Genomic DNA, 25,528 nt, shown 5'->3' with positions numbered 1-25,528 from the left:
TAACTGCCGGCAGGTGGCTCCATGTTGGCAGGGGGGGGCACAGGGAGCGATCACAGCTGGCGAGAGAGAAGACATGCATTTAACAGAGAGAGGGAGAGAGGGAGGGAGGGAGAGAGGGAGGGAGGGAGAGAGGGAAAGAGGGAGGGAGGGAGGGAGGGAGGGAGGGAGGGAGAGAGGGAAAGAGGGAGGGAGGGAGGGAGGGAGGGAGGGAGAGAGGGAGGGAGAGAGGGAGGGAGAGAGGGAGGGAGGGAGAGAGGGAGGGAGGGAGGGAGAGAGGGAGGGAGGGAGAGAGAGAGAGAGGGAGGGAGCAAGGGATGGAGAGAGAAAGAGAGGGAGGGAGAGAGGGAGAGAGAGAGGGAGGGAAAGAAAGAGACAGACACAGAGAGAGAGGGAGAGACAGAGGGAGAGAGGGAGAGAGAGGGAGAGAGAGAGACAGAGAGAGAGAGAGAGAGGGAGGGGAGAGGGGGAGGGAGAGAGGGAGGGAGAGAGGAGAAAGAGAGGGAGGGAGCAAGGGATGGAGAGAGAAAGAGAGGGAGGGAGAGAGGGAGAGAGAGAGGGAGGGAAAGAAAGAGACAGACACAGAGAGAGAGGGAGAGACAGAGGGAGAGAGGGAGAGAGAGGGAGAGAGAGAGACAGAGAGAGAGAGAGAGGGAGGGAGAGGGGGAGAGAGAGAGGGAGGGAGAGAGGGAAAGAGGGAGGGAGGGAGAGAGAGAGACAGAGAGAGAGAGAGAGAGAGAGAGAGGGAGAGAGAGAGACAGAGAGAGAGAGAGAGGGAGGGAGAGGGGGAGAGAGAGAGGGAGGGAGAGAGGGAAAGAGGGAGGGAGGGAGAGAGAGAGACAGAGAGAGAGAGAGAGAGGGAGGGACAGCCCAGAGCAGCTCCCAACAGAGACACACAGGTACAGCTGAGACCAGCTCCCACAGGACAACCTACTGGGGGAGGGACAAACAGATGGGAAGGAAGAGACAGACAAGAAACAGATAGACAGGAAGAAATGCAAACAACACAACAACGTGCATTTATATAGCGACTTTAACATAGTAACACATCCCAAGGATCAATTATCAAACAAAATTTGACACCGAGCCACATAAGGAGATATTAGGACAGGTGACCAAAAGCTTGGTCAAAGAGGTAGGTTTTAAGGAGCGTCTTAAAGGAGGGGAGAGAGGCGGAGAGGTTTAGGGAGGGAATTCCAGAGCTTAGGGCCAATGGTGGAGCGATTAAAAACAGGGATGCGCAAGAGGCCAGAATTGGAGGAGCACAGAGATCTCGGAGGGTTGTAGGGCTGGAGGAGGTTACAGAGACAGGGAGGGGCGAGGGCCATGGAGGGAACTGAAAACAAAGATAAGAATTTTAAAATCGAGGCGTTCCCGGACCGGGAGCCAATGTAGGTCAGCGAGCACAGGGGGTGATGGGTGAACGGGACTTGGTGCGAGTTTGGATACGGGCAGCAGAGTTTTGGATGAGCTCAAGTTTACGGAGGGTGGAAGATGGGAGGCCGGCCTGGAGAGACAGAGAAACAGAAAGAGAGACAAAGACGGAGACAGAGAGAGAGAGAGAGAGAGAGAGAGAGAGGTTGACATAGAGAGTGGAGAAACAGATCGGGGAGAATTGTTCTTGACTGGTTTCATAAACTAAGTGATGGTGAATGTGCTGCCTGGTTTTCCCTTGGCCTGATTTTCCATTGACTCGCGGGTAACTCCCAGTCTGGGCTCGTCCTTGGGCCTGGGAGTCCACTGGCAGTGCGTATACCAGGAGCGGGGAGGCACGCCAGTGTACCAGGCAGTGGGAGTGGGGTCCGGCTGAGACCCCAGCCCTGGCACCTTGATTATTTGCCCAATCGTTCTGGTCCCCTTACAAAAGGGGAGGTCAAGGGTCACTGGCCTGCCCAGAGTTTCACCCCAGGGCCCCGGTTTCCGGCCGCTTTCCACGACGGTGTGGGTGGCTCCCGGCACTTACCCTGGGGTCAAAGGCTCACGGTCACCGAGGGGTGGTGTTTCTGATCAGTGTGCGATGATTGAATTGGTCTCGGCGGCCCTGGGTCAGAGGGAGTATCAGACAGGGTCCCAACTCCTTGATCACTGTCCTCTCCCTCCAGCTGGGAGCTGGGCTGTGCAGAGGTTCGGTGAGGACATGATTGTGCCCCCCCGCTCCGTAAATATCCTGCCAACACTCCTGGTCACTTGGGTAAGGTACGGCGGAGGGTGTGCCCACTCCTGCAGAACTCCCCCTCCATCCCCCAGTCCGGGCTGGGGGAAATAAGCAATGTAGCTCCGCAGCCCATAATCCAGGGGGACACTCCAGTACAGGACTGAGGGAGCGCCGCACTGTCGGAGGGTCAGTACCGAGGGAGCGCTGCACTGTCGGAGAGTCAGTACCGAGGGAGCGCCGCACTGTCGGAGGGTCAGTACTGAGGGAGCGCCGCACTGTCGGAGGGTCAGTACTGAGGGGGCGCTGCACTGTCGGAGGGTCAGTACTGAGGGAGCGCCGCACTGTCGGAGGGTCAGTACTGAGGGAGTGCTGCACTGTCGGAGGGTCAGTACTGAGGGAGCGCTGCACTGTCGGAGGGTCAGTACTGAGGGAGCGCTGCACTGTCGGAGGGTCAGTGCTGAGGGAGCGCTGCACTGTCGGAGGGTCAGTACTGAGGGAGCGCTGCACTGTCGGAGGGTCAGTACTGAGGGAGCGCTGCACTGTCGGAGGGTCAGTGCTGAGGGAGCGCTGCACTGTCGGAGGGTCAGTACTGAGGGAGCGCTGCACTGTCAGAGGGTCAGTACTGAGGGAGCGCTGCACTGTCGGAGGGTCAGTACTGAGGGAGCGCTGCACTGTCGGAGGGTCAGTGCTGAGGGAGCGCTGCACTGTCAGAGGGTCAGTACTGAGGGAGCGCTGCACTGTCAGAGGTGCCGTCTTTCGGATGAGACGTTAAACCGAGGCCCCGTCTGCCCCTCTCAGGTGGATGTAAAAGATCCCACGGACACTATTTCAAGGAAGAGCAAGGGGAGTTCTCCCCAGTGTCCTGGGGCCAATATTTATCCCTCAACCAACATCACTGAAAACAAATTATCTTGTCATTTATCTCATTGCTGTTTGTGGGATCTTGCTGTGCAAATTGGCTGTTGTGTTTCCTTCGTTACAACAGTGACCACACTTCAAAAATAAAGTGCGTTGGGATGTCCTGAGGTCGTGAAAGGCACAATAGAAATGTCAGTCTTTCATTCTTCCAGTAAAAAGTGAACAATCCTTTTCTCAGTTTGAAATGACTGAGACAGTCCCGTTAGCCGGTTCCCCCCTCTCCCTGATCCAATGTTCTATTGTGGTGCCCCCACTGAGGGTGGGATGCTGATACTTCCCATGGAGTCTCTCACTGGGCTCTCCCCCTCCCGTGGGGTCTCTCACTGAGCTCTCTCCCTCTCCCCCTCCCATGGGGTCTCTCACTGAGCTCTCCCCCTCTGACCCTCCCTGCGGGTCAATTGCCGGTCAGGAACGCCGTCTCTCACCTGTCTCACAGATCCTTCCTGTAAATTGACTGCGACACCTGCACTGATTGTATCCCACGCATCTTCCTCCATTTTTACATTTCGGATCACAGGTAACGGGCTCTGCAGGAAAATCACACGGTGTCTCATCCCAGCACAAACTCATTCCCCTCTTCCACGTCCTGCTCCCTCCGACTCTTGGAGATGGGTCTCAGAAGACTGTGCACGGCTGGGATGCCCAGCCTCATGGCCAATTAGCCTGTCCGCTCTCACTGTGCAGCTCAAACAGTCGAATAGCTGCTCAGCCAGAAATTTTCCCAAACTCACCCATTTGCTCTCCCACTGTCTCTCACTCTCCTCTATCACTGTCTTTCTCCTTCTGACTCGCTCCCTCCTTCCGCCTTGCCTCGGTTCCACTCTCGATCTCTCTTTCGTTAATCATATCTCTCTCTTTCCCCCTTTCAGTCCCTCTGTCTGTTTCTCTTTCCATTTCTATCTCTCTGGCTATCTTTCTTTCTCTGTCCTTTATTTCACTGGTCCTGTCTCTCTCCCTGTCTCTGTATCTCTATCACTTTCACTCTTGCCCTGTCAGAGGGTCGTGGGTTCGAGTCCAGAGACTTGAGTCCATAATCCAGGCCGACACTCCCAGCGTGCTACTGAGGGAGCGCTGCACTGTCGGAGGGTCAGTACTGAGGGAGCGCTGCACTGTCGGAGGGTCAGTACTGAGGGAGCGCTGCACTGTCGGAGGGTCAGTACTGAGGGAGCGCTGCACTGTCGGAGGGTCAGTACTGAGGGAGCGCTGCACTGTCGGAGGGTCAGTACTGAGGGAGCGCTGCACTGTCGGAGGGTCAGTACTGAGGGAGCGCTGCACTGTCGGAGGGTCAGTACTGAGGGAGCGCTGCACTGTCGGAGGGTCAGTACTGAGGGAGCGCTGCACTGTCGGAGGGTCAGTACTGAGGGAGCGCTGCACTGTCGGAGGGTCAGTACTGAGGGAGCTGCACTGTCGGAGGGTCAGTACTGAGGGAGCGCTGCACTGTCGGAGGGTCAGTACTGAGGGAGCGCTGCACTGTCGGAGGGTCAGTACTGAGGGAGCGCTGCACTGTCGGAGGGTCAGTACTGAGGGAGCGCTGCACTGTCGGAGGGTCAGTACTGAGGGAGCGCTGCACTGTCGGAGGGTCAGTACTGAGGGAGCGCTGCACTGTCGGAGGGTCAGTACTGAGGGAGCGCCGCACTGTCGGAGGGTCAGTATTGAGGGAGCGCCGCACTGTCGGAGGGTCAGTACTGAGGGAGCGCCGCACTGTCGGAGGGTCAGTACTGAGGGAGCGCCGCACTGTCGGAGGGTCAGTACTGAGGGAGCGCCGCACTGTCGGAGGGTCAGTACTGAGGGAGCGCCGCACTGTCGGAGGGTCAGTACTGAGGGAGCGCCGCACTGTCGGAGGGTCAGTACTGAGGGAGCGCTGCACTGTCGGAGGGTCAGTACTGAGGGAGTGCCGCACTGTCGGAGGGTCAGTACTGAGGGAGTGCCGCACTGTCGGAGGGTCAGTACTGAGGGAGCGCCGCACTGTCGGAGGGTCAGTACTGAGGGAGCGCCGCACTGTCGGAGGGTCAGTACTGAGGGAGCGCCGCACTGTCGGAGGGTCAGTACTGAGGGAGCGCCGCACTGTCGGAGGGTCAGTACTGAGGGAGCGCCGCACTGTCAGAGGGTCAGTACTGAGGGAGCGCCGCACTGTCGGAGGGTCAGTACTGAGGGAGTGCCGCACTGTCGGAGGGTCAGTACTGAGGGAGCGCCGCACTGTCGGAGGGTCAGTACTGAGGGAGCGCCGCACTGTCGGAGGGTCAGTACTGAGGGAGCGCTGCACTGTCGGAGGGTCAGTACTGAGGGAGCGCCGCACTGTCGGAGGGTCAGTACTGAGGGAGGGCCGCACTGTTGGAGGGTCAGTACTGAGGGAGCGCCGCACTGTCGGAGGGTCAGTACTGAGGGAGCGCTGCACTGTCGGAGGGTCAGTACTGAGGGAGCGCCGCACTGTCGGAGGGTCAGTACTGAGGGAGCGCTGCACTGTCGGAGGGTCAGTACTGAGGGAGCGCTGCACTGTCGGAGGGTCAGTACTGAGGGAGCGCTGCACTGTCGGAGGGTCAGTGTTTTGGATCAGACCTTAAACCAAGGCTGCCCTCTCAGCTGAACACAAAAGATCCCACAGCACTATTGGGAAGAAGAGCAGGGAGTTCTCCCCGGTGTCCTGGGATATTTAATCTCAATCAAAATCACTAAAACAGATGATCTGGTCATTATCACATTGCTGTTTGTGGGATCTTGCTGTGCACAAAATGGCTGCCCTGTTTCCTACATTACAACAGTGACTACACTTCAAAAGTACTTCATTAGCTGTGAAGCACTTTGGGACATCCTGAGACTGTGAAAGGCGCTGGAGAAATGCCAGTCTCTCTCTTGTATTTCTCTCTGTCTGTCCCTTTCTCTCAGTTTCTCCTTTTTACTAACTCTATCGCCTTCCCTTTCCACTCATCGCTCTCCTGTGTATCTCTGCCCACATCACTCTCTCATGCTCCCTGAATCTCTCCCTCGATCTCTTTCCTCTATCTCTTCCTTCAGTCTCCTGGTTCCTCTCTCCTCTCTCTCTGTTTCTCTCCCTCTCTCTTTCCGCACCCTCTATATTGCACTAGTTCTGTCTTTGTCCCTTTCTCTTTCTCTATTTATCTGCAGCCGGTGGCTAACAATGCGGTCCGTCAGTCCCACCCCGGTCCGTCAGTCCCACCCCGGTCCGTCAGTCCCACCCCGGTCCGTCAGTCCCACCCCGGTCCGTCAGTCCCACCCCGGTCCGTCTGACCCACCCCGGTCCGTCTGACCCACCCCGGTCCGTCTGACCCACCCCGGTCCGTCTGACCCACCCCGGTCCGTCTGACCCACCCCGGTCCGTCTGACCCACCCCGGTCCGTCTGACCCACCCCGGTCCGTCTGACCCACCCCGGTCCGTCTGCCCCATCGAGTATTTTTGGAACATTTTTATTTGCTTGAGAACATCTCTCAGTTTGTTATTTACCGATCTGACAGCGAGCTCCGTGCCAACCTCTGGGACAGAAACACTTGTTGACATCGATGCACTTTCCTTTGTTTAGGCAGGGCGGAGTACACGTGGCTGTCAGAGTAACACAAGATTATTACTATTCAGTGACAGAGTAACATTATTACTACTCAATGCACAGTATGACAGAATAACACAAAATTATTACTATTCAATGCACAGTATGAGAAAGTAACACAAGATTATTACTATTTGATGTACAGTGTGAGTAACACAAGATTATTAGAGGATGCGCAGAATGAGAGAGTAACCCAACATTATTACTACTCAATGCACGGTATGACAGAGTAACACAAAATTACTACTTTTTGAGGGAAAGGATAAACCGTCATTTAGAAAGGCACGGGTTAATCCAAGACAGTCAGCATGGATTTGTTACGGAAAGGTCGTGTCTGACTAACTTGATTGAATTTTTTGAGGAGGTAACAAGGAGGGTCAATGAAGGTAGTGCAATTGATGTAGTCCACATGGATTTTAGCAAGGCTTTTGACAAGGTCCCACATGGCAGACTGGTCAAAAAAGTAAAAGCCCATGGGATCCAAGGGAAAGTGGCAAATTGGATCCAAAATTGGCTCAGTGGCAGGAAGCAAAGGGTAATGGTCGACGGGTGTTTTTGAGACTGGAAGGATGTTTCCAGTGGGGTTCCGCAGGGCTCAGTACTCGGTCCCTTGCTTTTTGTGATATATATTAATGATTTAGACTTGAATGTGGGGAGTTTGATCAAGAAGTTTGCAGATGATACAAAAATTGGCCACGTGGTTGATGGTGAGGAGGAAAGCTGTAGACTGCAGGAAAATATCAATGGACTGGTCAGGTGGGCAGAAAAGTGGCAAATGGAATTCAATCCAGAGAAGTGTGAGGTAATGCATTTTGGGGAGAGCAAACAAGGCAACACCACACTTTAGGAAAGATGTGAAGGCCTTAGAGAGGGTCCAGAAGAGATTTACTAGAATGATTCCAGGGATGAGGGACTTTAGTTACGTGGATAGACTGGAGAAGCTGGGATTGTTCTCCTTGGAACAGAGAAGGTTGCGAGGAGATTTGATCGAGGTGTTCAAAATCATGAAGGGTCGAGACAGAGTAGATAGAGAGAAACTGTTCCCATTGGTGGAAGGGTCAAGAACCAGACGGCATAGATTTAAGGTGATTGGCAAAAGAACCAAAGGTGATATGAGGAAAAACATTTTTACACAGTGAGTGGTTAGGATCTGGAATGCACTGCCCGAGGGGGTGGAGGCAGATTCAATCATGGCCTTCAAAAGGGAACTGGATAAGTACTTGAAAGGAAAAAATTGCAGGGCTATGGGGAAAGGGCGGGGGAGTGGGACTAGCTGGATTGCTCTTGCATAGAGCCAGCACGAATTCGATGGGCCGAATGGCCTCCTTCTGTGCTGTGACCTTTCTATGATTCTATGATAAATTTTGATACGGCTAACTTTAACAGGATGAGACAGAGACTGGCGACAGCAAACTGATCAAAACTGTTAATGGGTAAAACTACAGTTGAACAATGGGAGGTGCTCAAATAATAATTTAGATTAATACAGGACCGTTATATACCCCTAAGGGGCAAGAGCTCTACTTACCACGGTCGACAAAAGAGGTAACATAAAACTAAAGGAAAGAGCATACAAAAGTGCAAAGAATAGTGTAGATCCAGGGGAACTGGGAGAGATTTAAATAACAGCAAAGGAAGACAAAAAAGATAGTCAGAGCTACAAAAAGGGAATAGGAAAAGAAACTTACGAGGGATATCAAGATTAACACAAAAGGTTTTTACAATTGTATTAGAAGAAAAAGGGTAGTCAGGGGTAATTTGGCCCTTTTAAAAACAGGTGTGGGTAATACTGCAGATGAAAATAAGGAAATGGCAGACTTGTTAAATAATTACTTTGTGTCCGTGTTCACAGTAGAGGAAGAGGATAATATACCTGACATTCCAGGGAAACTAATAATGAATCAAGGACTGGAACTCACTAAAGTTAAAGTAAGCAAGGAAACAGTATTAGAAAAAACAATGTAACTGATCCTACAAGGGGGCAGGCAACCTTGGACCTGGTCCTGTGTAATGAGTCAGGATTAATTAATAATGTCCTAGTTAAGGATCCCCTTGGAACGAGCGACCACAACATGGTTGAATTCCATATCCAATTAGAGGGTGAGAAGGTTGATTCTCAAACAAGCGTACTGAGCCTGAATAAAGGAGACTATGATGGTATGAGAGCGGAATTGATTAAAGTGGACTGGGAAAATAGATTAAAGGGTAAGACGGTACATGAACAGTGGTGTTTATTTAAGGAGTTATTCTACAACTTTCAAAAAAAATATATTCCACTGAGGAAAAAAGGGTGTAAAAGAAATGACAGCCATCCGTGGCTAAGTAAAGAAATTAAGGATAGTATCCGACTAAAAACAAGGACATATAAGGTAGCCAAACTTAGTGGGAGGATAGAAGATTGGGAATTCTTCAAAAGACAGCAAAAAGTAACTAAAGGATTGATTAAGAAAGGGAAGATAGATTATGAAAATAAATTAGCAAAAAATATAAAAACAGATAGCAAGAGTTTCTACAGTTATATAAAAAGAAAAAGGGTGGCTAAGGCAAACGTAGGTCCCTTAGAGGATGAGACCGGGAAATTAATGGTGGGAAACATGGAGATAGCAAAAATGCTGAACAAATATTTTGTTTCAGTCTTTACGGTAGAGGACACTAAGAATATCCCAACACTGGACAAACAGGGGACTCTCGGGGGGGAGGAGCTAAATACGATTAAAATCACTAAGGAATTGGTACTGAGTAAATTAATGGGACTCAAGGCGGATAAATCCCCTGGACCTGATGGCTTCCATCCGAGGGTCTTGAGGGAAATGGCAGTAGGGATTGTGGATGCTTTGGTAATAATTTTCCAAAATTCTCTGGACTCGGCAAAGGTCCCGGCAGATTGGAAAACTGCTAATGTAACACCGTTATTTAAAAAGGGTAGTAGGCAGAAGGCTGGAAATTATAGACCAGTTAGCCTAACATCTGTGGTGGGTAAAATTTTGGAGTCTATTATTAAGGAGACAGTAGCGGAACATTTGGATAAACATAATTTAATAGGACAAAGTCAGCATGGCTTTATGAAGGGGAAGTCATGTCTGACAAATTTGCTTGAGTTCTTTGAGGATATAACGTACAGGGTGGATAAAGGGGAACCAGTGGACGTAGTGTATTTAGACTTCCAGAAGGCATTCGACAAGGTGCTACATAAAAGATTATTGCTCAAGATAAAGAATCACTGGATTGGGGGTAATATTCTGGCATGGGTGGAGGATTGGTTATCTAACAGGAAGCAGAGAGTTGGGATAAATGGTACATTCTCGGACTGGCAACCAGTAACCAGTGGTGTTCCACAGGGGTCGGTGCTGGGTCCCCAACTCTTTACAATCTATATTAACGATTTGGAGGAGGGGACCGAGTGTAACATATCAAAGTTTGCAGATGATACAAAGATGGGAGGGAAAGTAGAGAGTGAGGAGGACATAAAAAACCTACAAGGGGATATAGACAGGCTGGGTGAGTGGGCGGAGATTTGGCAGATGCAATACAATATTGGAAATTGTGGGGTTATGCACTTTGGCAGGAAAAATCAGAGAGCAAGTTATTATCTTAATGGCGAGAAACTGGAAAGTACTGCAGTACAAAGGGATCTGGGGGTCCTAGTGCAAGAAAATCAAAAAGTTAGTATGCAGGTGCAGCAGGTGATCAAGAAGGCCAATGGAATGTTGGCGTTTATTGCTCGGGGGATAGAATATAAAAACAGGGAGGTATTGCTGCAGTTATATAAGGTATTGGTGAGACCGCACCTGGAATACTGCATACAGTTTTGGTCTCCATACTTAAGAAAAGACATACTTGCTCTCGAGGCAGTACAAAGAAGGTTCACTCGGTTAATCCCGGGGATGAGGGGGTGGACGTATGAGGAGAGGTTGAGTAGATTGGGACTCTACTCATTGGAGTTCAGAAGAATGAGAGGCGATCTTATTGAAACATATAAGATTGTGAAGGAGCTTGATCGGGTGGATGCGGTAAGGATGTTCCCAAGGATGGGTGAAAGTAGAACTAGGGGGCATAATCTTAGAATAAGGGGCTGCTCTTTCAAAACTGAGATGAGGAGAAACTCCTTCACTCAGAGGGTGGTAGGTCTGTGGAATTTGCTGCCCCAGGAAGCTGTGGAAGCTACATCATTAAATAAATTTAAAACGGAAATCGACAGTTTCCTAGAAGTAAAGGGAATTAGGGGTTACGGGGAGCGGGCAGGAAATTGGACATGAATTTAGATTTGAGGTTAGGACCAGATCAGCCATGATCTTATTGAATGGCGGAGCAGGCTCGAGGGGCCGATTGGCCTACTCCTGCTCCTATTTCTTATGTTCTTATGTTCTTAAAGACTGACCAATCCCAGGACCTGATGGTTTCCACCCCAGGGTTTTAAAGGCAGGAGGTGAGGAAATTGCAGATGCTTTAGCCATAATCTTCCAAAGCTCTCTCGATTCAGGAATTGTCCCTTTAGATTGGAAAATTGCATTATTGTATTATTTAAGAAAGGTGAGAGCGAGAGAGAAACCAGGGAATATAGAACTGTTAGTCTAACATCTGTTGTGGGGAAGTTATTGGAATCTATAATTAAGGACAGTGTGACTGAGCACTTAGAGAAACTTGAGCTGATTAGAGAGAGCCAACATGGATTTGTAAAGAGTAGCTCATGTCTAACAAACCTAATTGAGTTTTTGAGGAAGTAGTTAAAGTAGTGGACAGGGGAATGTCTATGGATGTAGTTTATATGGACTTCCAGAAGGCATTCAATAAGGTTCAACATAAGAGACTGTTAGCTAAAATTAAACCTCATGGAATTGAAGGCAAATTATTGACCTGGTTAGGAGATTGGTTAGGCGGTAGAAGACAGAGAGTGGGGATAATGGGTATGTACTCGAATTGGAAGGAAGTGACTAGTGGTGTCCCACAAGGACCTGTGCTGAGGCCTCAAATATTCACTACATTTATTAATGGCTTAGATAACACAATAGAGAGCCATATATCCAAGTTTGCCGATGATACAAAGGTTGGTGACACAGTAAGTCGTGTCGACGGGAGCGTAAAATTACAAAGAGACATTGATAGGCATTCGGCATGCTTGGTTTCATTGGTCAGAACATTGAATGCAGGAGTTGGGATGTCTTGTTGAAGTTGTACAGGGCATTGGTGAGGCCACACTTGGAGTACTGTGTACAGTTCTGGTCACCCTATTATAGAAAGGATATTATTAAACTAGAAAGAGTGCAGAAAAGATTTACTAGGATGCTACCGGGACTTGATGGTTTGACTTACAGGGAGAGGTTAGACAGACTGGGACTTTTTTCCCTGGAGAGTAGGAGGTTAAGGGGTGATCTTATAGAAGTCTATAAAATAATGAGGGGCATAGATAAGGTAGATAGTCAAAATCTTTTCCCAAAGGTAGGGGAGTCTATAACGAGGGGGCATAGATTTAAGGTGAGAGGGGAGAGATACAAAAGGGTCCAGAGGGGCAATTTTTTCACTCAAAGGGTGGTGAGTGTCTGGAACGAGCTGCCAGAGGCAGTAGTAGAGGCGGGTACAATTTTGTCTTTTAAAAAGCATTTGGACAGTTACATGGGTAAGATGGGTATAGAGGGATACGGGCCAAGTGCAGGCAACTGGGACTAGCTTAGTGGTATAAACTGGGCGACATGGACATGTTGGGCCGAAGGGCCTGTTTCCATGTTGTAACTTCTATGATTCTATGATTCTATGATAGATTAAGTGAGTGGGCAAAACTGTGGCAGATGGATTTCAACGCAGGTAAGTGTGAGGTCATCCACTTTGGACCAAAGAAGGATCGATCCGAGTATTTTTTAAATGGTGAAAAGCTCAGAACAGTGAGGGTCCAAAGAGATTTAGGGGTCCCTGTACACAGATCACTAAAATGTAGCAGTCAGGTACAAAAAATAATCGAAAAGATTAATGGAATGTTAACCTTTATAACTGGAGGGCTAGAATATAAAGGGGAGGAAGTTTTGCTACAACTATACAAATCCCTGATTAGACCATCTCTGGAGCACTGTGTACAGTTCTGGGAACCACACCTTAGAAAGGCCTTGGAAGGAGTGCAGCGTAGATTGACCAGAATGTCACCAGGGCACCAAGGGTTAGATTATGAGGAGAGATTACATAAACTAGACTTGTATTCCCCGGAATAAGGGATACTTTGATTGAGGTTTTTAGGTTTTTGAAAGGAATTAGTCGGATAGAAACCTCTTCTGCTGGTGGGGGAGTCTTGGACAAGGGGATATAACCTTAAAATCAGAGCCAGGCCAATCAGGAGAGAAGTTCGGAAACACTTCTTCACACAAAGGGTGGTTGAAGTGTGGAACTCTCTCCCACAAAAAGCAGTAGGTGCTCGCTCTCGCTCAATTAATAATCCTAAATCTGAGATCGATAGATTTTTACTAACCAAGAGCCAAGGTGGGTGGATGGGTTAGGATACAGATCAGCCATGATCTCACTGGATGGTGGAACAGGTTCGAGGGGCTGAATGGCCTCCTCCTGTTCCTATGTACATGCGACTGGTTCCCCTGTGGAGATGCCCTATAACGGACAGTCTGTTTACCACACTCGAGGGCCTCACCTACCTGTCAGGCACTGCTTCCCCGTGTAGTCGGAAGAACAGTGGCAGGTATTGGGTGCGATGCATCTCCCTCCGTTCGCACATGGCAAGTCACACAGAGCTTCCCAACGAAGATCAAAGAGAGAGAGAATCCAAGGGTTAATAACAGACCCTGACATTTCATTGATAAAGTCCTGACCCACAAAATACAAGTCGAATGTTGAACTGTACGGCCCAAACCGTGAAGGGCAGTTGATGAAATGCTCGGTGTCGTACCCTGATCAGGCCACACTTTGGGGCCGATAATACGAAGGTGGGTGTTCGATGCACCAAACTGCATTGGCCCCTTCCTTCCCAATATGGGCGGCGAGGGCAACAGGGGCGGGGCGGGGCGCTGACCTCACTTTTACTGGTGCGCGGTGTCCGCACATTGCCATGTTACGGGCTCCCTCGAGGACTGAGCCTGATTCTGCTCACATTCTGGGCTCATGTCTGAGTTATGAGGAAAGACTGAGGAAGTTTGGAGTTTTTAACCTTGAAGGGAGATGAATGAGAGGTGACCTTATGGAGGCAATGGAGAAGATAAACGGAGAAAACTACTACTCCAAACCGAACTGGGACAGTGGGATAAGGAGACTGGGACTGAGGGCGGGGAGATCTTCTTCACACAAGTCAGCCGCAGCTCAGTGGGTCGCACTCTCGTCTCCGAGTCAGAAGGTCATGGGTTCAAGTCCCACTCCAGAGATTTGAGCACAGAATCCGGGCTGATATTCCCAGTGCTGCAGTGTCGGAGGTGCCGTCTTTCGGATGAGACGTTAAACTCAGGCCCCCTCTGCCCTCCCAGGTGGACGTAAACAATCTCACGGCCACCATTCGAACAAGAGCAGGGGGAGTTCTCCCTGGCCAGCATTTATCCCTCAACCAACATCATTAAAAAACAGATGATCTGGTCATTTATCTCATTGCTGTTTGTGGGATCTTGCTGTGTGCAGATTGGCTGTCATGTTCCCTACATTACAACAGTGACGACACTTCAAAAGTACTTCACTGGCTGTAAAGCACTTTGGGATATCCTGAGGTTGTGAAAGGTGCCACATAAATGCAAAGTCCTTTCTATTGTTCACAATATTGGGGCACAGTCTAAAAATTAGAGCCAGACCTTTCAGGAGTGAGATTAGAAAACATTTCTACACACAAAGGGTGGTAGAAGTTTGGAACTCTCTTCCGCAAACGGCAATTGATACTAGCTCAATTGCTAAATTTAAATCTGAGATAGATAGCCTTTTGGCAACCAAAGGTATTAAGGGATATGGGCCAAAGGCAGGTATATGGAGTTAGATCACAGATCAGCCATGATCTTATCAAATGGCGGAGCAGGCACGAGGGGCTGAATGGCCTCCTCCTGTTCCTATGTTCCGAAGTGTGACCAACACATGGATCGGGCAGGGTGGAGACAAAGGCCCTGTGATCATTTAAAAAGGAGCCCGATGCTCTGATGGTCAGGGCGAGGGGGGGGCTGAGACCTTTCTGGACGGACGGGCTGAATCTATCAGCTGAATCGACTTTTGTGCCTGTCGGGGTGGGGAGGCCCGAGGATTGAACGTCACGGTTTCACAAACAGCCATCTGGCCCATTCAGTCCACTCCTCACACTCACCTGTCTGACACCCGGCACCGGCCCAGCCCTGGGGGCACAGGCACATGTTGGAGCGCATACAGGTCCCACCATGAGCGCAGGGCGGTGAACACATCGCTACAGAGAGAGGGAGACGTGAAGGCAGATCACTCACTGATTACAGGAACTCCACCATGATACAGTCAGAGCGTCCCGACTGGGCAAAGGTTCTTGCACAGCGACACTGCTACTATCGAGACCCCTTCACAGCAGGACGGTGTGACAGGCTGTTCATTAGGGTGCTGTGGTTGTGGTAAATATCACTTTATGGCAGTGTGGCTATGATACAGTCGGATTAACAGTAACCTGCTGACTGGAGTCTGATACAGTCGGATTAACAGTAACCTGCTGATTGGAGTCTGATACAGTCGGATTAACAGTAACCTGCTGATTGGAGTCTGATACAGTCGGATTAACAGTAACCTGCTGACTGGAGTCTGATACAGTCGGATTAACAGTAATCTGCTGATTGGAGTCTGATACAGTCGGATTAACAGTAATCTGCTGACTGGAGTCTGATACAGTCGGATTAACAGTAATCTGCTGATTGGAGTCTGATACAGTCGGATTAACAGTAACCTGCTGACTGGAGTCTGATACAGTCGGATTAACAGTAACCTGCTGACTGGAGTCTGATACAGTCGGATTAACAGTAACCTGCTGATTGGAGTCTGATACAGTCGGATTAACAGTAATCTGCTGACTGGAGTCTGATACAGTCGGATTAACAGTAATCTGCTGACTGGAGTCTGATACAGTCGGATTAACAGTAATCTGCTGACTGGAGTCTGATACAGTCGGATTAACAGTAATCTGCTGATTGGAGTCTGATACAGTCGGATTAACAGTAATCTGCTGACTGGAGTCTGATACAGTCGGATTAACAGTAACCTGCTGACTGGAGTCTGATACAGTCGGATTAACAGTAACCTGCTGATTGGAGTCTGATACAGTCGGATTAACAGTAACCTGCAGATTGGAGTCTGATACAGTCGGATTAACAGTAACCTGCTGACTGGAGTCTGATACAGTCGGATTAACAGTAATCTGCTGATTGGAGTCTGATACAGTCGGATTAACAGTAATCTGCTGACTGGAGTCTGATACAGTCGGATTAACAGTAACCTGCTGACTGGAGTCTGATACAGTCGGATTAACAGTAATCTGCTGACTGGAGTCTGATACAGTCGGATTAACAGTAACCTGCTGACTGGAGTCTGATACAGTCGGATTAACAGTAACCTGCTGACTGGAGTCTGATACAGTCGGATTAACAGTAATCTGCTGACTGGAGTCTGATCTTTCCTGAACACCTTGTATCCAGGAATATTTAGTACCCAATCCTGCCCTTTTTTGAGCCAGGTCTCTGTTACCACCATGACATCATATTCCCATGTGATTATTTGCACCTGCAGCTCACCAACCTTGTTTACCACGCTTCATGCGTTTACACACATGCACTGCAAACCCGTCTTAGACTTTCTTGTACTCTCTCTTGGTCTGATCCCACCTAATACTGTACTATTACTTGCTCGAGTGATATCTGTCTCTCCCAATCCTTTGTGCCCCTTGTTTCTCCTTTCCATCCTGTTGCCCATTCCCCTGCCAAATTAATTTAAACCCCTCGGATTAACAGTGACCTGCTGACTGCAAACTGCACTCACTGCGTTCCGTTCTCTTGAAGCTGATTCGCCTGTACACGTCCTCTTCCCCTACAACACACACGTTCCCAGTTACACATCATCCCCCACACAGCGCTCCTCAAGGACAGAGTCGTACCTGAGCAGCCCGGCCCAGGGTATCCGGCCGGACAATCACAGCTATCCGGAGCCACACACAGCCCGTAGTTCTGGCAGGTGGGGTTACACACAGCTGATGGGAAGAGGGAGAGAGAAGGAAGTTTATTAGTTTATATCAGCAAACACGGTGAGGATCACAAGGCAGGTATGTGGTTTTGTAAGAGAGCTGAGAAACTCAGAAAAAGACGGAGCTGTGTTTGTCTGAGAGATTGTATGATACAGAGTAAAGCTCCCTCTACACTGTCCCATCAAACACTCCCAGGGCAGGTGCAGGGTTAGATACAGAGTAAAGCTCCCTCGACACTCTCCCATCAAACACTCCCAGGGCAGGTACAGCACGGGTTAGATACAGAGTAAAGCTCCCTCTGCACTGTCCCATCAAACACTCCCAGGGCAGGTACAGCACGGGTTAGATACAGAGTAAAGCTCCCTCTACACTGTCCCATCAAACACTCCCAGGGCAGGTACAGCACGGGTTAGATACAGAGTAAAGCTCCCTCTACACTGTCCCATCAAACACTCCCAGGGCAGGTACAGCACGGGTTAGATACAGAGTAAAGCTCCCTCTGCACTGTCCCATCAAACACTCCCAGGGCAGGTGCAGGGTTAGATACAGAGTGAAGCTCCCTCTACACTGTCCCATCAAACACTCCCAGGGCAGGTGCAGGGTTAGATACAGAGTGAAGCTCCCTCTACACTGTCCCATCAAACACTCCCAGGGCAGGTACAGGGTTAGATCCAGAGTAAAGCTCCCTCTACATTGTCCCATCAAACACTCCCAGGGCAGGTACAGGGTTAGATACAGAGTAAAGCTCCCTCCACACTGTCCCATCAAACACTCCCAGGGCAGGTACAGGGTTAGATACAGAGTAAAGCTCTCTCTACACCGTCCCATCAAACACTCCCAGGGCAGGTACAGCACGGGTTAGATACAGAGTAAAGCTCCCTCTACACTGTCCCATCAAACACTCCCAGGGCAGGTACAGGGTTAGATACAGAGTAAAGCTCCCTCTACACTGTCCCATCAAACACTCCCAGGGCAGGTACAGGGTTAGATACAGAGTAAAGCTCCCTCCACACTGTCCCATCAAACACTCCCAGGGCAGGTACAGGGTTAGATACAGAGTAAAGCTCTCTCTACACCGTCCCATCAAACACTCCCAGGGCAGGTACAGCACGGGTTAGATACAGAGTAAAGCTCCCTCTGCACTGTCCCATCAAACACTCCCAGGGCAGGTACAGGGTTAGATACAGAGTAAAGCTCCCTCCACACTGTCCCATCAAACACTCCCAGGGCAGGTACAGGGTTAGATACAGAGTAAAGCTCCCTCTACACTGTCCCATCAAACACTCCCAGGGCAGGTACAGCACGGGTTAGATACAGAGTAAAGCTCCCTCTGCACTGTCCCATCAAACACTCCCAGGGCAGGTACAGGGTTAGATACAGAGTAAAGCTCCCTCGACACTGTCCCATCAAACACCCCCAGGGCAGGTACAGCTTGCTCACACTGTGTGCCTGTTCTCTGTGCTCAGGCTGTACACTGGGACGAATATAAAACAGGAAATGCTGAAAACACTGAGCGGGTGAGGCAGCATCTGTGGAGCGAGAAACAGAGTTAACGCTTCAGGTCGATGGCCTTACATCAGAGCTGGAAGACGGGTCCTGACATTTCCGTCGGAGGTGGGACTGCACGCAGTTTCGAGGCTCTGGCATGTGCAGAGCACCCCCTGGGCTCCCTCCGCTCCACCCCCCTGGGCTCCCTCCGCTCCACCCCCCTGGGCTCCCTCCGCTCCACCCCCCTGGGCTCCCTCCGCTCCACCCCCCTGGGCTCCCTCCGCTCCACCCCCCCTGGGCTCCCTCCGCTCCACCCCCCTGGGCTCCCTCCGCTCCACCCCCCCTGGGCTCCCTCCGCTCCACCCCCCCTGGGCTCCCTCTGCTCCACCCCCCCTGGGCTCCCTCTCTCCAACCCCCTGGGCTCCCTCTCTCCAACCCCCTGGGCTCCCTCTCTCCACCCCCCCTGGGCTCCCTCCGCTCCACCCCCCCCTGGGCTCCCTCTGCTCCACCCCCCCTGGGCTCCCTCTCTCCAACCCCCTGGGCTCCCTCTCTCCAACCCCCCTGGGCTCCCTCTCTCCACCCCCCCCTGGGCTCCCTCTGCTCCACCCCCCTGGGCTCCCTCTCTCCACCCCCCCTGGGCTCCCTCCGCTCCACCCCCCCTGGGCTCCCTCCGCTCCACCCCCCCCTGGGCTCCCTCCGCTCCACCCCCCTGGGCTCCCTCCGCTCCACCCCCCTGGGCTCCCTCCGCTCCACCCCCCCTGGGCTCCCTCCGCTCCACCCCCCTGGGCTCCCTCCGCTCCACCCCCCTGGGCTCCCTCCGCTCCACCCCCCCTGGGCTCCCTCCGCTCCACCCCCCCTGGGCTCCCTCCGCTCCACCCCCCTGGGCTCCCTCTCTCCACCCCCCTGGGCTCCCTCCGCTCCACCCCCCTGGGCTCCCTCTCTCCACCCCCCTGGGCTCCCTCTCTCCACCCCCCCTGGGCTCCCTCCGCTCCACCCCCCTGGGCTCCCTCCGCTCCACCCCCCCTGGGCTCCCTCTGCTCCACCACCCTGGGCTCCCTCCGCTCCACCCCCCCTGGGCTCCCTCTGCTCCACCACCCTGGGCTCCCTCTGCTCCACCACCCTGGGCTCCCTCCGCTCCACCCCCCCTGGGCTCCCTCTGCTCCACCCCCCCTGGGCTCCCTCTGCTCCACCCCCCCCTGGGCTCCCTCTGCTCCACCCCCCTGGGCTCCCTCTGCTCCACCCCCCCCTGGGCTCTCTCTGCTCCACCCCCCCTGGGCTCCCTCTGCTCCACCCCCCCCTGGGCTCTCTCTGCTCCACCCCCCCTGGGCTCCCTCTGCTCCACCCCCCCCTGGGCTCCCTCTGCTCCACCCCCCCCTGGGCTCCCTCTGCTCCACCCCCCCTGGGCTCCCTCTGCTCCACCCCCCCTGGGCTCCCTCTCTCCACCCCCCCCCGGGCTCTCTCTGCTCCACCCCCCCCTGGGCTCTCTCTGCTCCACCCCCCCTGGGCTCCCTCTGCTCCACCCCCCCCTGGGCTCCCTCTGCTCCACCCCCCCTGGGCTCTCTCTGCTCCACCCCCCCTGGGCTCCCTCTGCTCCACCCCCCCCTGGGCTCCCTCTGCTCCACCCCCCCCTGGGCTCTCTCTGCTCCACCCCCCCTGGGCTCCCTCTGCTCCACCCCCCCCTGGGCTCCCTCTGCTCCACCCCCCCTGGGCTCTCTCTGCTCCACCCCCCTGGGCTCCCTCTCTCCACCCCCCCTGGGCTCCCTCTCTCCACCCCCCTGGGCTCCCTCTCTCCACCCCCCCCCTGGGCTCCCTCTCTCCACCCCCCCCTGGGCTCCCTCTCTCCACCCCCCCTGGGCTCCCTCTCTCCACCCCCCCCCTGGGCTCCCTCTCTCCACCCCCCCCTGGGCTCCCTCTCTCCACCCCCCCCGGGCTCCCTCTCTCCACCCCCCCCTGGGCTCCCTCTCTCCACCCCCCCTGGGCTCCCTCTCTCCACCCCCCCCTGGGCTCCCTCTCTCCACCCCCCCCCTGGGCTCCCTCTCTCCACCCCCCCCCTGGGCTCCCTCTCTCCACCCCCCCCCTGGGCTCCCTCTCTCCACCCCCCCCGGGCTCCCTCTCTCCACCCCCCCCTGGGCTCCCTCTCTCCACCCCCCCCCTGGGCTCCCTCTCTCCACCCCCCCCTGGGCTCTCTCTGCTCCACCCCCCTGGGCTCCCTCTCTCCACCCCCCCCTGGGCTCCCTCTCTCCACCCCCCCTGGGCTCCCTCTCTCCACCCCCCCCTGGGCTCTCTCTGCTCCACCCCCCTGGGCTCCCTCTCTCCACCCCCCCTGGGCTCCCTCTGCTCCACCCCCCTGGGCTCCCTCCGCTCCACCCCCCCTGGGCTCCCTCTGCTCCACCCCCCTGGGCTCCCTCTCTCCACCCCCCTGGGCTCCCTCCGCTCCACCCCCCCCTGGGCTCCCTCTGCTCCACCCCCCTGGGCTCCCTCTGCTCCACCCCCCTGGGCTCCCTCTGCTCCACCCCCCTGGGCTCGCTCTCTCCACCCCCCTGGGCTCCCTCTCTCCACCCCCCTGGGCTCCCTCTCTCCACCCCCCTGGGCTCCCTCTGCTCCACCCCCCTGGGCTCCCTCTCTCCACCCCCCTGGGCTCCCTCCGCTCCACCCCCCCCTGGGCTCCCTCTGCTCCACCCCCCTGGGCTCCCTCCGCTCCACCCCCCCCTGGGCTCCCTCTCTCCACCCCCCTGGGCTCCCTCCGCTCCACCCCCCCCTGGGCTCCCTCTGCTCCACCCCCCTGGGCTCCCTCTCTCCACCCCCCCCTGGGCTCCCTCTCTCCACCCCCCTGGGCTCCCTCCGCTCCACCCCCCCCTGGGCTCCCTCTGCTCCACCCCCCTGGGCTCCCTCTCTCCACCCCCCCTGGGCTCCCTCTGCTCCACCCCCCCTGGGCTCCCTCTGCTCCACCCCCCCTGGGCTCCCTCTGCTCCACCCCCCTGGGCTCCCTCTGCTCCACCCCCCCTGGGCTCCCTCTGCTCCACCCCCCTGGGCTCCCTCTCTCCACCCCCCCCCTGGGCTCCCTCTCTCCACCCCCCTGGGCTCCCTCTCTCCACCCCCCCCTGGGCTCCCTCTCTCCACCCCCCCTGGGCTCCCTCTGCCCCCCAACCCTGGGCTCTCTCTGCTCCACCCCCCTGGGCTCCCTCTCTCCACCCCCCTGGGCTCCCTCCGCTCCACCCCCCCCTGGGCTCCCTCTGCTCCACCCCCCTGGGCTCCCTCCGCTCCACCCCCCCCTGGGCTCCCTCTCTCCACCCCCCTGGGCTCCCTCCGCTCCACCCCCCCCTGGGCTCCCTCTGCTCCACCCCCCTGGGCTCCCTCTCTCCACCCCCCCCTGGGCTCCCTCTCTCCACCCCCCTGGGCTCCCTCCGCTCCACCCCCCCCTGGGCTCCCTCTGCTCCACCCCCCTGGGCTCCCTCTCTCCACCCCCCCTGGGCTCCCTCTGCTCCACCCCCCCTGGGCTCCCTCTGCTCCACCCCCCCTGGGCTCCCTCTGCTCCACCCCCCTGGGCTCCCTCTGCTCCACCCCCCCTGGGCTCCCTCTGCTCCACCCCCCTGGGCTCCCTCTCTCCACCCCCCCCCTGGGCTCCCTCTCTCCACCCCCCTGGGCTCCCTCTCTCCACCCCCCCCTGGGCTCCCTCTCTCCACCCCCCCTGGGCTCCCTCTGCCCCCCAACCCTGGGCTCTCTCTGCTCCACCCCCCTGGGCTCCCTCTCTCCACCCCCCTGGGCTCCCTCTCTCCACCCCCCCCTGGGCTCCCTCTCTCCACCCCCCCCTGGGCTCCCTCTGCCCCCCAACCCTGGGCTCTCTCTGCTCCACCCCCCTGGGCTCCCTCTCTCCACCCCCCTGGGCTCCCTCTCTCCACCCCACCCTGGGCTCCCTCTCTCCACCCCCCCCCTGGGCTCCCTCTGCTCGTTGCTGACTCGCTGTGTTAGTGCCACCTGACTCAGATAGTCCTGCTCCTCACTCACGCTCACACTTGGTCCTGTCGTCCGTGCGTGTGTGAAAGCCCCTCGAGCAGCTGCAGCTGAACGTCCCCGGGGAGTTGTTACACACCTGCTGACAGCCTCCGTTCGTGAAGTCACCACACTCGTCCACATCTGCAGAACGTGAGGGGGAGAAACATCAGGGGCCATGTGACAAGGTGCCTCTCACTGCCACCATAACAACTACATGCATTTATATAGCGACTTGAACAGTAAAACGTCCCAAGGGGCTTCACAGGAGCGATTATCAAACAAAATTTGACACCGAGACAAAGAACATGGGAACAGGAGGAGGCCATTCAGCCCCTCGAGCCTGTTCTGCCATTCTATTAGATCATAGTTGATCTGTATCTGTATTTACCTGCCTTGATTCTGTAACCCTTAATACACTTCCCCAATGAAAATCTATCAATCTCAGTCTTGAAAGCTGCAATTGACCCCCAGTATCCACTGCCTTTTTTGGGGGAGAGAGTTCCAGATTTCCACTCCCCTTTGTGTGATGAAATGCTTCCCGACATCACCCCTGAACGGCCCGGCTCTAATTTTAAGGTTCTGCCCCCTTGTTCTGGACTCCCCCCACCAGAGGAAATAGTTTCTCTCTATCGACCCTATCAAATCCTTCAATCATCTTAAACACCTCAATTAGATTCCCCCTTAATCTTCTATATTAAAGGAGACAGCGATCACACACTCAGTACAGGAATAGAATCATAGAATCAGAGAACGTTTACGGCACAGAAGGAGGCCATTCGGCCCATCGTGTCCGTGCCGGCCGAGAAACGAGCCACCAGCCTAATCCCACTTTCCCGCACTTGGTCCGTAGCCCTGCAGGTCACGGCTCTTCAGGTGCACATCCAGGTACTTTTTAAATGAGTTGAGGGTTTCTGCCTCTCCCACCCTCTCAGGCAGTGAGTTCCAGACCCCCACCACCCTCTGGGGGAAAACATTCTCCTCAGCTCCCCTCTAATCCTTCTACCAATTACTTTAAATCTATGCCCCCTGGTTATTGACCTCTCTGCTAAGGGAAATAGGTCCTTCCTATCCACTCTATCTAGGCCCCTCATAATTTTATACACCTCAATTAAATCTCCCCTCAGCCTCCTCTGCTCCAAAGAAAACAACCCCAGCCTATCCAATCTTTCCTCATAGCTAAAATTCTCCAGTCCTGGCAACATCCTCGTAAATCTCCTCTGCACCCTCTCTAGTGCAATCACATCCTTCCTGTAATGTGGTGACCAGAACTGTACACAGTACTCAAGCTGTGGCCTAACTAGTGTTTTATACAGTTCCAGCATAACCTTCCTGCTCTTATATTCTATGCCTCGGCTAATAAAGGAAAGTATCCCATATGCCTTCTTAACCACCTTATCTACCTGTCCTGCTACCTTCAGGGATCTGTGGACATGCACTCCAAGGTCCCTCACTTCCTCTACACCTCTCAGTATCCTCCCATTTATTGTTTATTCCTTTGCCTTGTTTGCTTTCCCCAAATGCATTACCTCACACTTCTCCGGATTGAATTCCATTTGCCACTTTTCTGCCCACCTGACCAGTCCATTGATATCTTCCTGCAGTCTACAGCTTTCCTGCTCACTATCAACCACACGGCCTGTCTTTGTGTCATCCGCAAATTTCTTAATCATGCTCCCACGTTTAAGTCCAAATCATTAATATATATCACAAAAAGCAAGGGACCCAGTACTGAGCCCTGCGGAACCCCACTGGAAACATCCTTCCAGTCACAAAAACACCCGTCGACCATTACCCTTTGCTTCCTGCCACTGAGCTAATTTTGGATCCAATTTGCCACTTTCCCTTGGATCCCATGGGCTTTTACTTTTTTGACCAATCTGCCATGTGGGACCTTGTCAAAAGCCTTGCTAAAATCCATGTAGACTACATCAATTGCGTTACCCTCATCGATCCTCCTTGTCACCTCCGTGAAAAATTCTACCAAGTTAGTCAGACACGACCTCCACTTAACAAATCCGTGCTGACTGTCCTTGATCACTCCGTGCCTTTCTAAATAACAGTTTATCCTGTCCCTCAGAATTGATTCCAATAATTTGCCCACCACCGAGGTTAGACTGACTGGCCTGTAATTACTCGGTCTATCCTTCGCTCCCTTTTTAAGCAACGGTACAATGTTAGCAGTCCTCCAATCCTCCGGCACCACGCCTGTATCCAGTGAAGTTTGGAAAATGATGGTCAGAGCCTCCGCTATTTCCTCCCTGGCTTTTAACAGCCTGGGATACATTTCATCCGGCCCTGGTGATTTATCCACTTTCAAAGATGCTAATCCCCTTAATACTTCCTCTCTCACTATGTTTATCCCATCCAATATTTCACACTCCTCCTCCTTAACTACAATCCCTGTATCATCCCTCTCCTTTGTGAAGACAGATGCAAAGTATTCATTAAGAACCATCCCCACATCTTCCGCCTCCACACATAGATTACCTTTTTGGTCTCTAATAGGCCCGACTCTTTCCTTAGTTATCCTCTTGCTGTTTATGTATTTATGAAACATCTTTGGGTTTTCTTTGATTTCACCTGCTAATATTTTTCATGCCCTCCCTCTGCTTTCCTAATTTCCTTTATAACTTCACCCCGGCACTTTGTATACTCCTCTAAGCTTTCCGTAGTATTGAGTTCCCAGTGTCTATCATAGGCTTCCTTTTTCTTCATCACCTTATAGAAACATAGAAAATAGGAGCAAGACTAGGCCATTCGGCCCTTCGGGCCTGCTCCGCCATTCAAAATGATTATGGCTGATCGTCTAACTCAGTACCCTGTTCCCACTTTTTCCCCATATCCCTTGATCCCTTTAGCATTAAGAAATATATCTATCTCCTTCTTGAATACATCTAATGACTTGGCCTCCACTGCCTTCTGTGGTAGAGAATTCCACAGGTTCACCACCCTCTGAGTGAAGAAATTTCTCCTCATCTCGGTTCTAAATGGCATACCCCGTATCCTGAGACTGTGACCCCAGGTTCAGGACTCCCCAGCCATCGGGAACATCCTCCCTGCATCTAGTCTGTCTAGTCCTGTCAGAATCTTATATGTTTCGATGAGATCTCCTCTCATTCTTCTAAACTCCAGTGAATATAGGCCTAGTCGACCCAATCTCTCCTCATACGTCAGTCCTGCCATCCCAGGAATCCGTCTGGTCAACCTTCGTTGCACTCCCTCCATGGCAAGCACATCCTTCCTCAGATAAGGAGACCAAAACTGCACACAATA

General features: G+C 53.3%; 1 protein-coding gene across 1 annotated transcript in view; it reads right to left on the bottom strand.

Moving 5' to 3' along the window:
- LOC137332621 (latent-transforming growth factor beta-binding protein 4-like) overlaps positions 1-25,528 on the bottom strand; it is a 128,732-nt gene that overhangs the window by 1,751 nt on the left and 101,453 nt on the right. The window contains exons 13-19 of the mRNA XM_067996582.1: positions 22,268-22,396; positions 16,688-16,780; positions 14,891-14,986; positions 13,260-13,355; positions 6,531-6,626; positions 3,496-3,597; positions 5-56 (exon numbers count right to left, since the gene is read on the bottom strand). Coding sequence (XP_067852683.1) covers positions 5-56; positions 3,496-3,597; positions 6,531-6,626; positions 13,260-13,355; positions 14,891-14,986; positions 16,688-16,780; positions 22,268-22,396 — 664 coding nt within the window. The remainder of the gene's footprint in view (positions 1-4; positions 57-3,495; positions 3,598-6,530; positions 6,627-13,259; positions 13,356-14,890; positions 14,987-16,687; positions 16,781-22,267; positions 22,397-25,528) is intronic.

The sequence above is a fragment of the Heptranchias perlo genome, chromosome 2, assembly GCF_035084215.1.
Source record: "Heptranchias perlo isolate sHepPer1 chromosome 2, sHepPer1.hap1, whole genome shotgun sequence".
Classification (NCBI taxonomy): domain Eukaryota; kingdom Metazoa; phylum Chordata; class Chondrichthyes; order Hexanchiformes; family Hexanchidae; genus Heptranchias; species Heptranchias perlo.
Note: the sequence above shows the minus strand (reverse complement) of the source record. Positions and strands in the feature narration are given on the sequence as shown.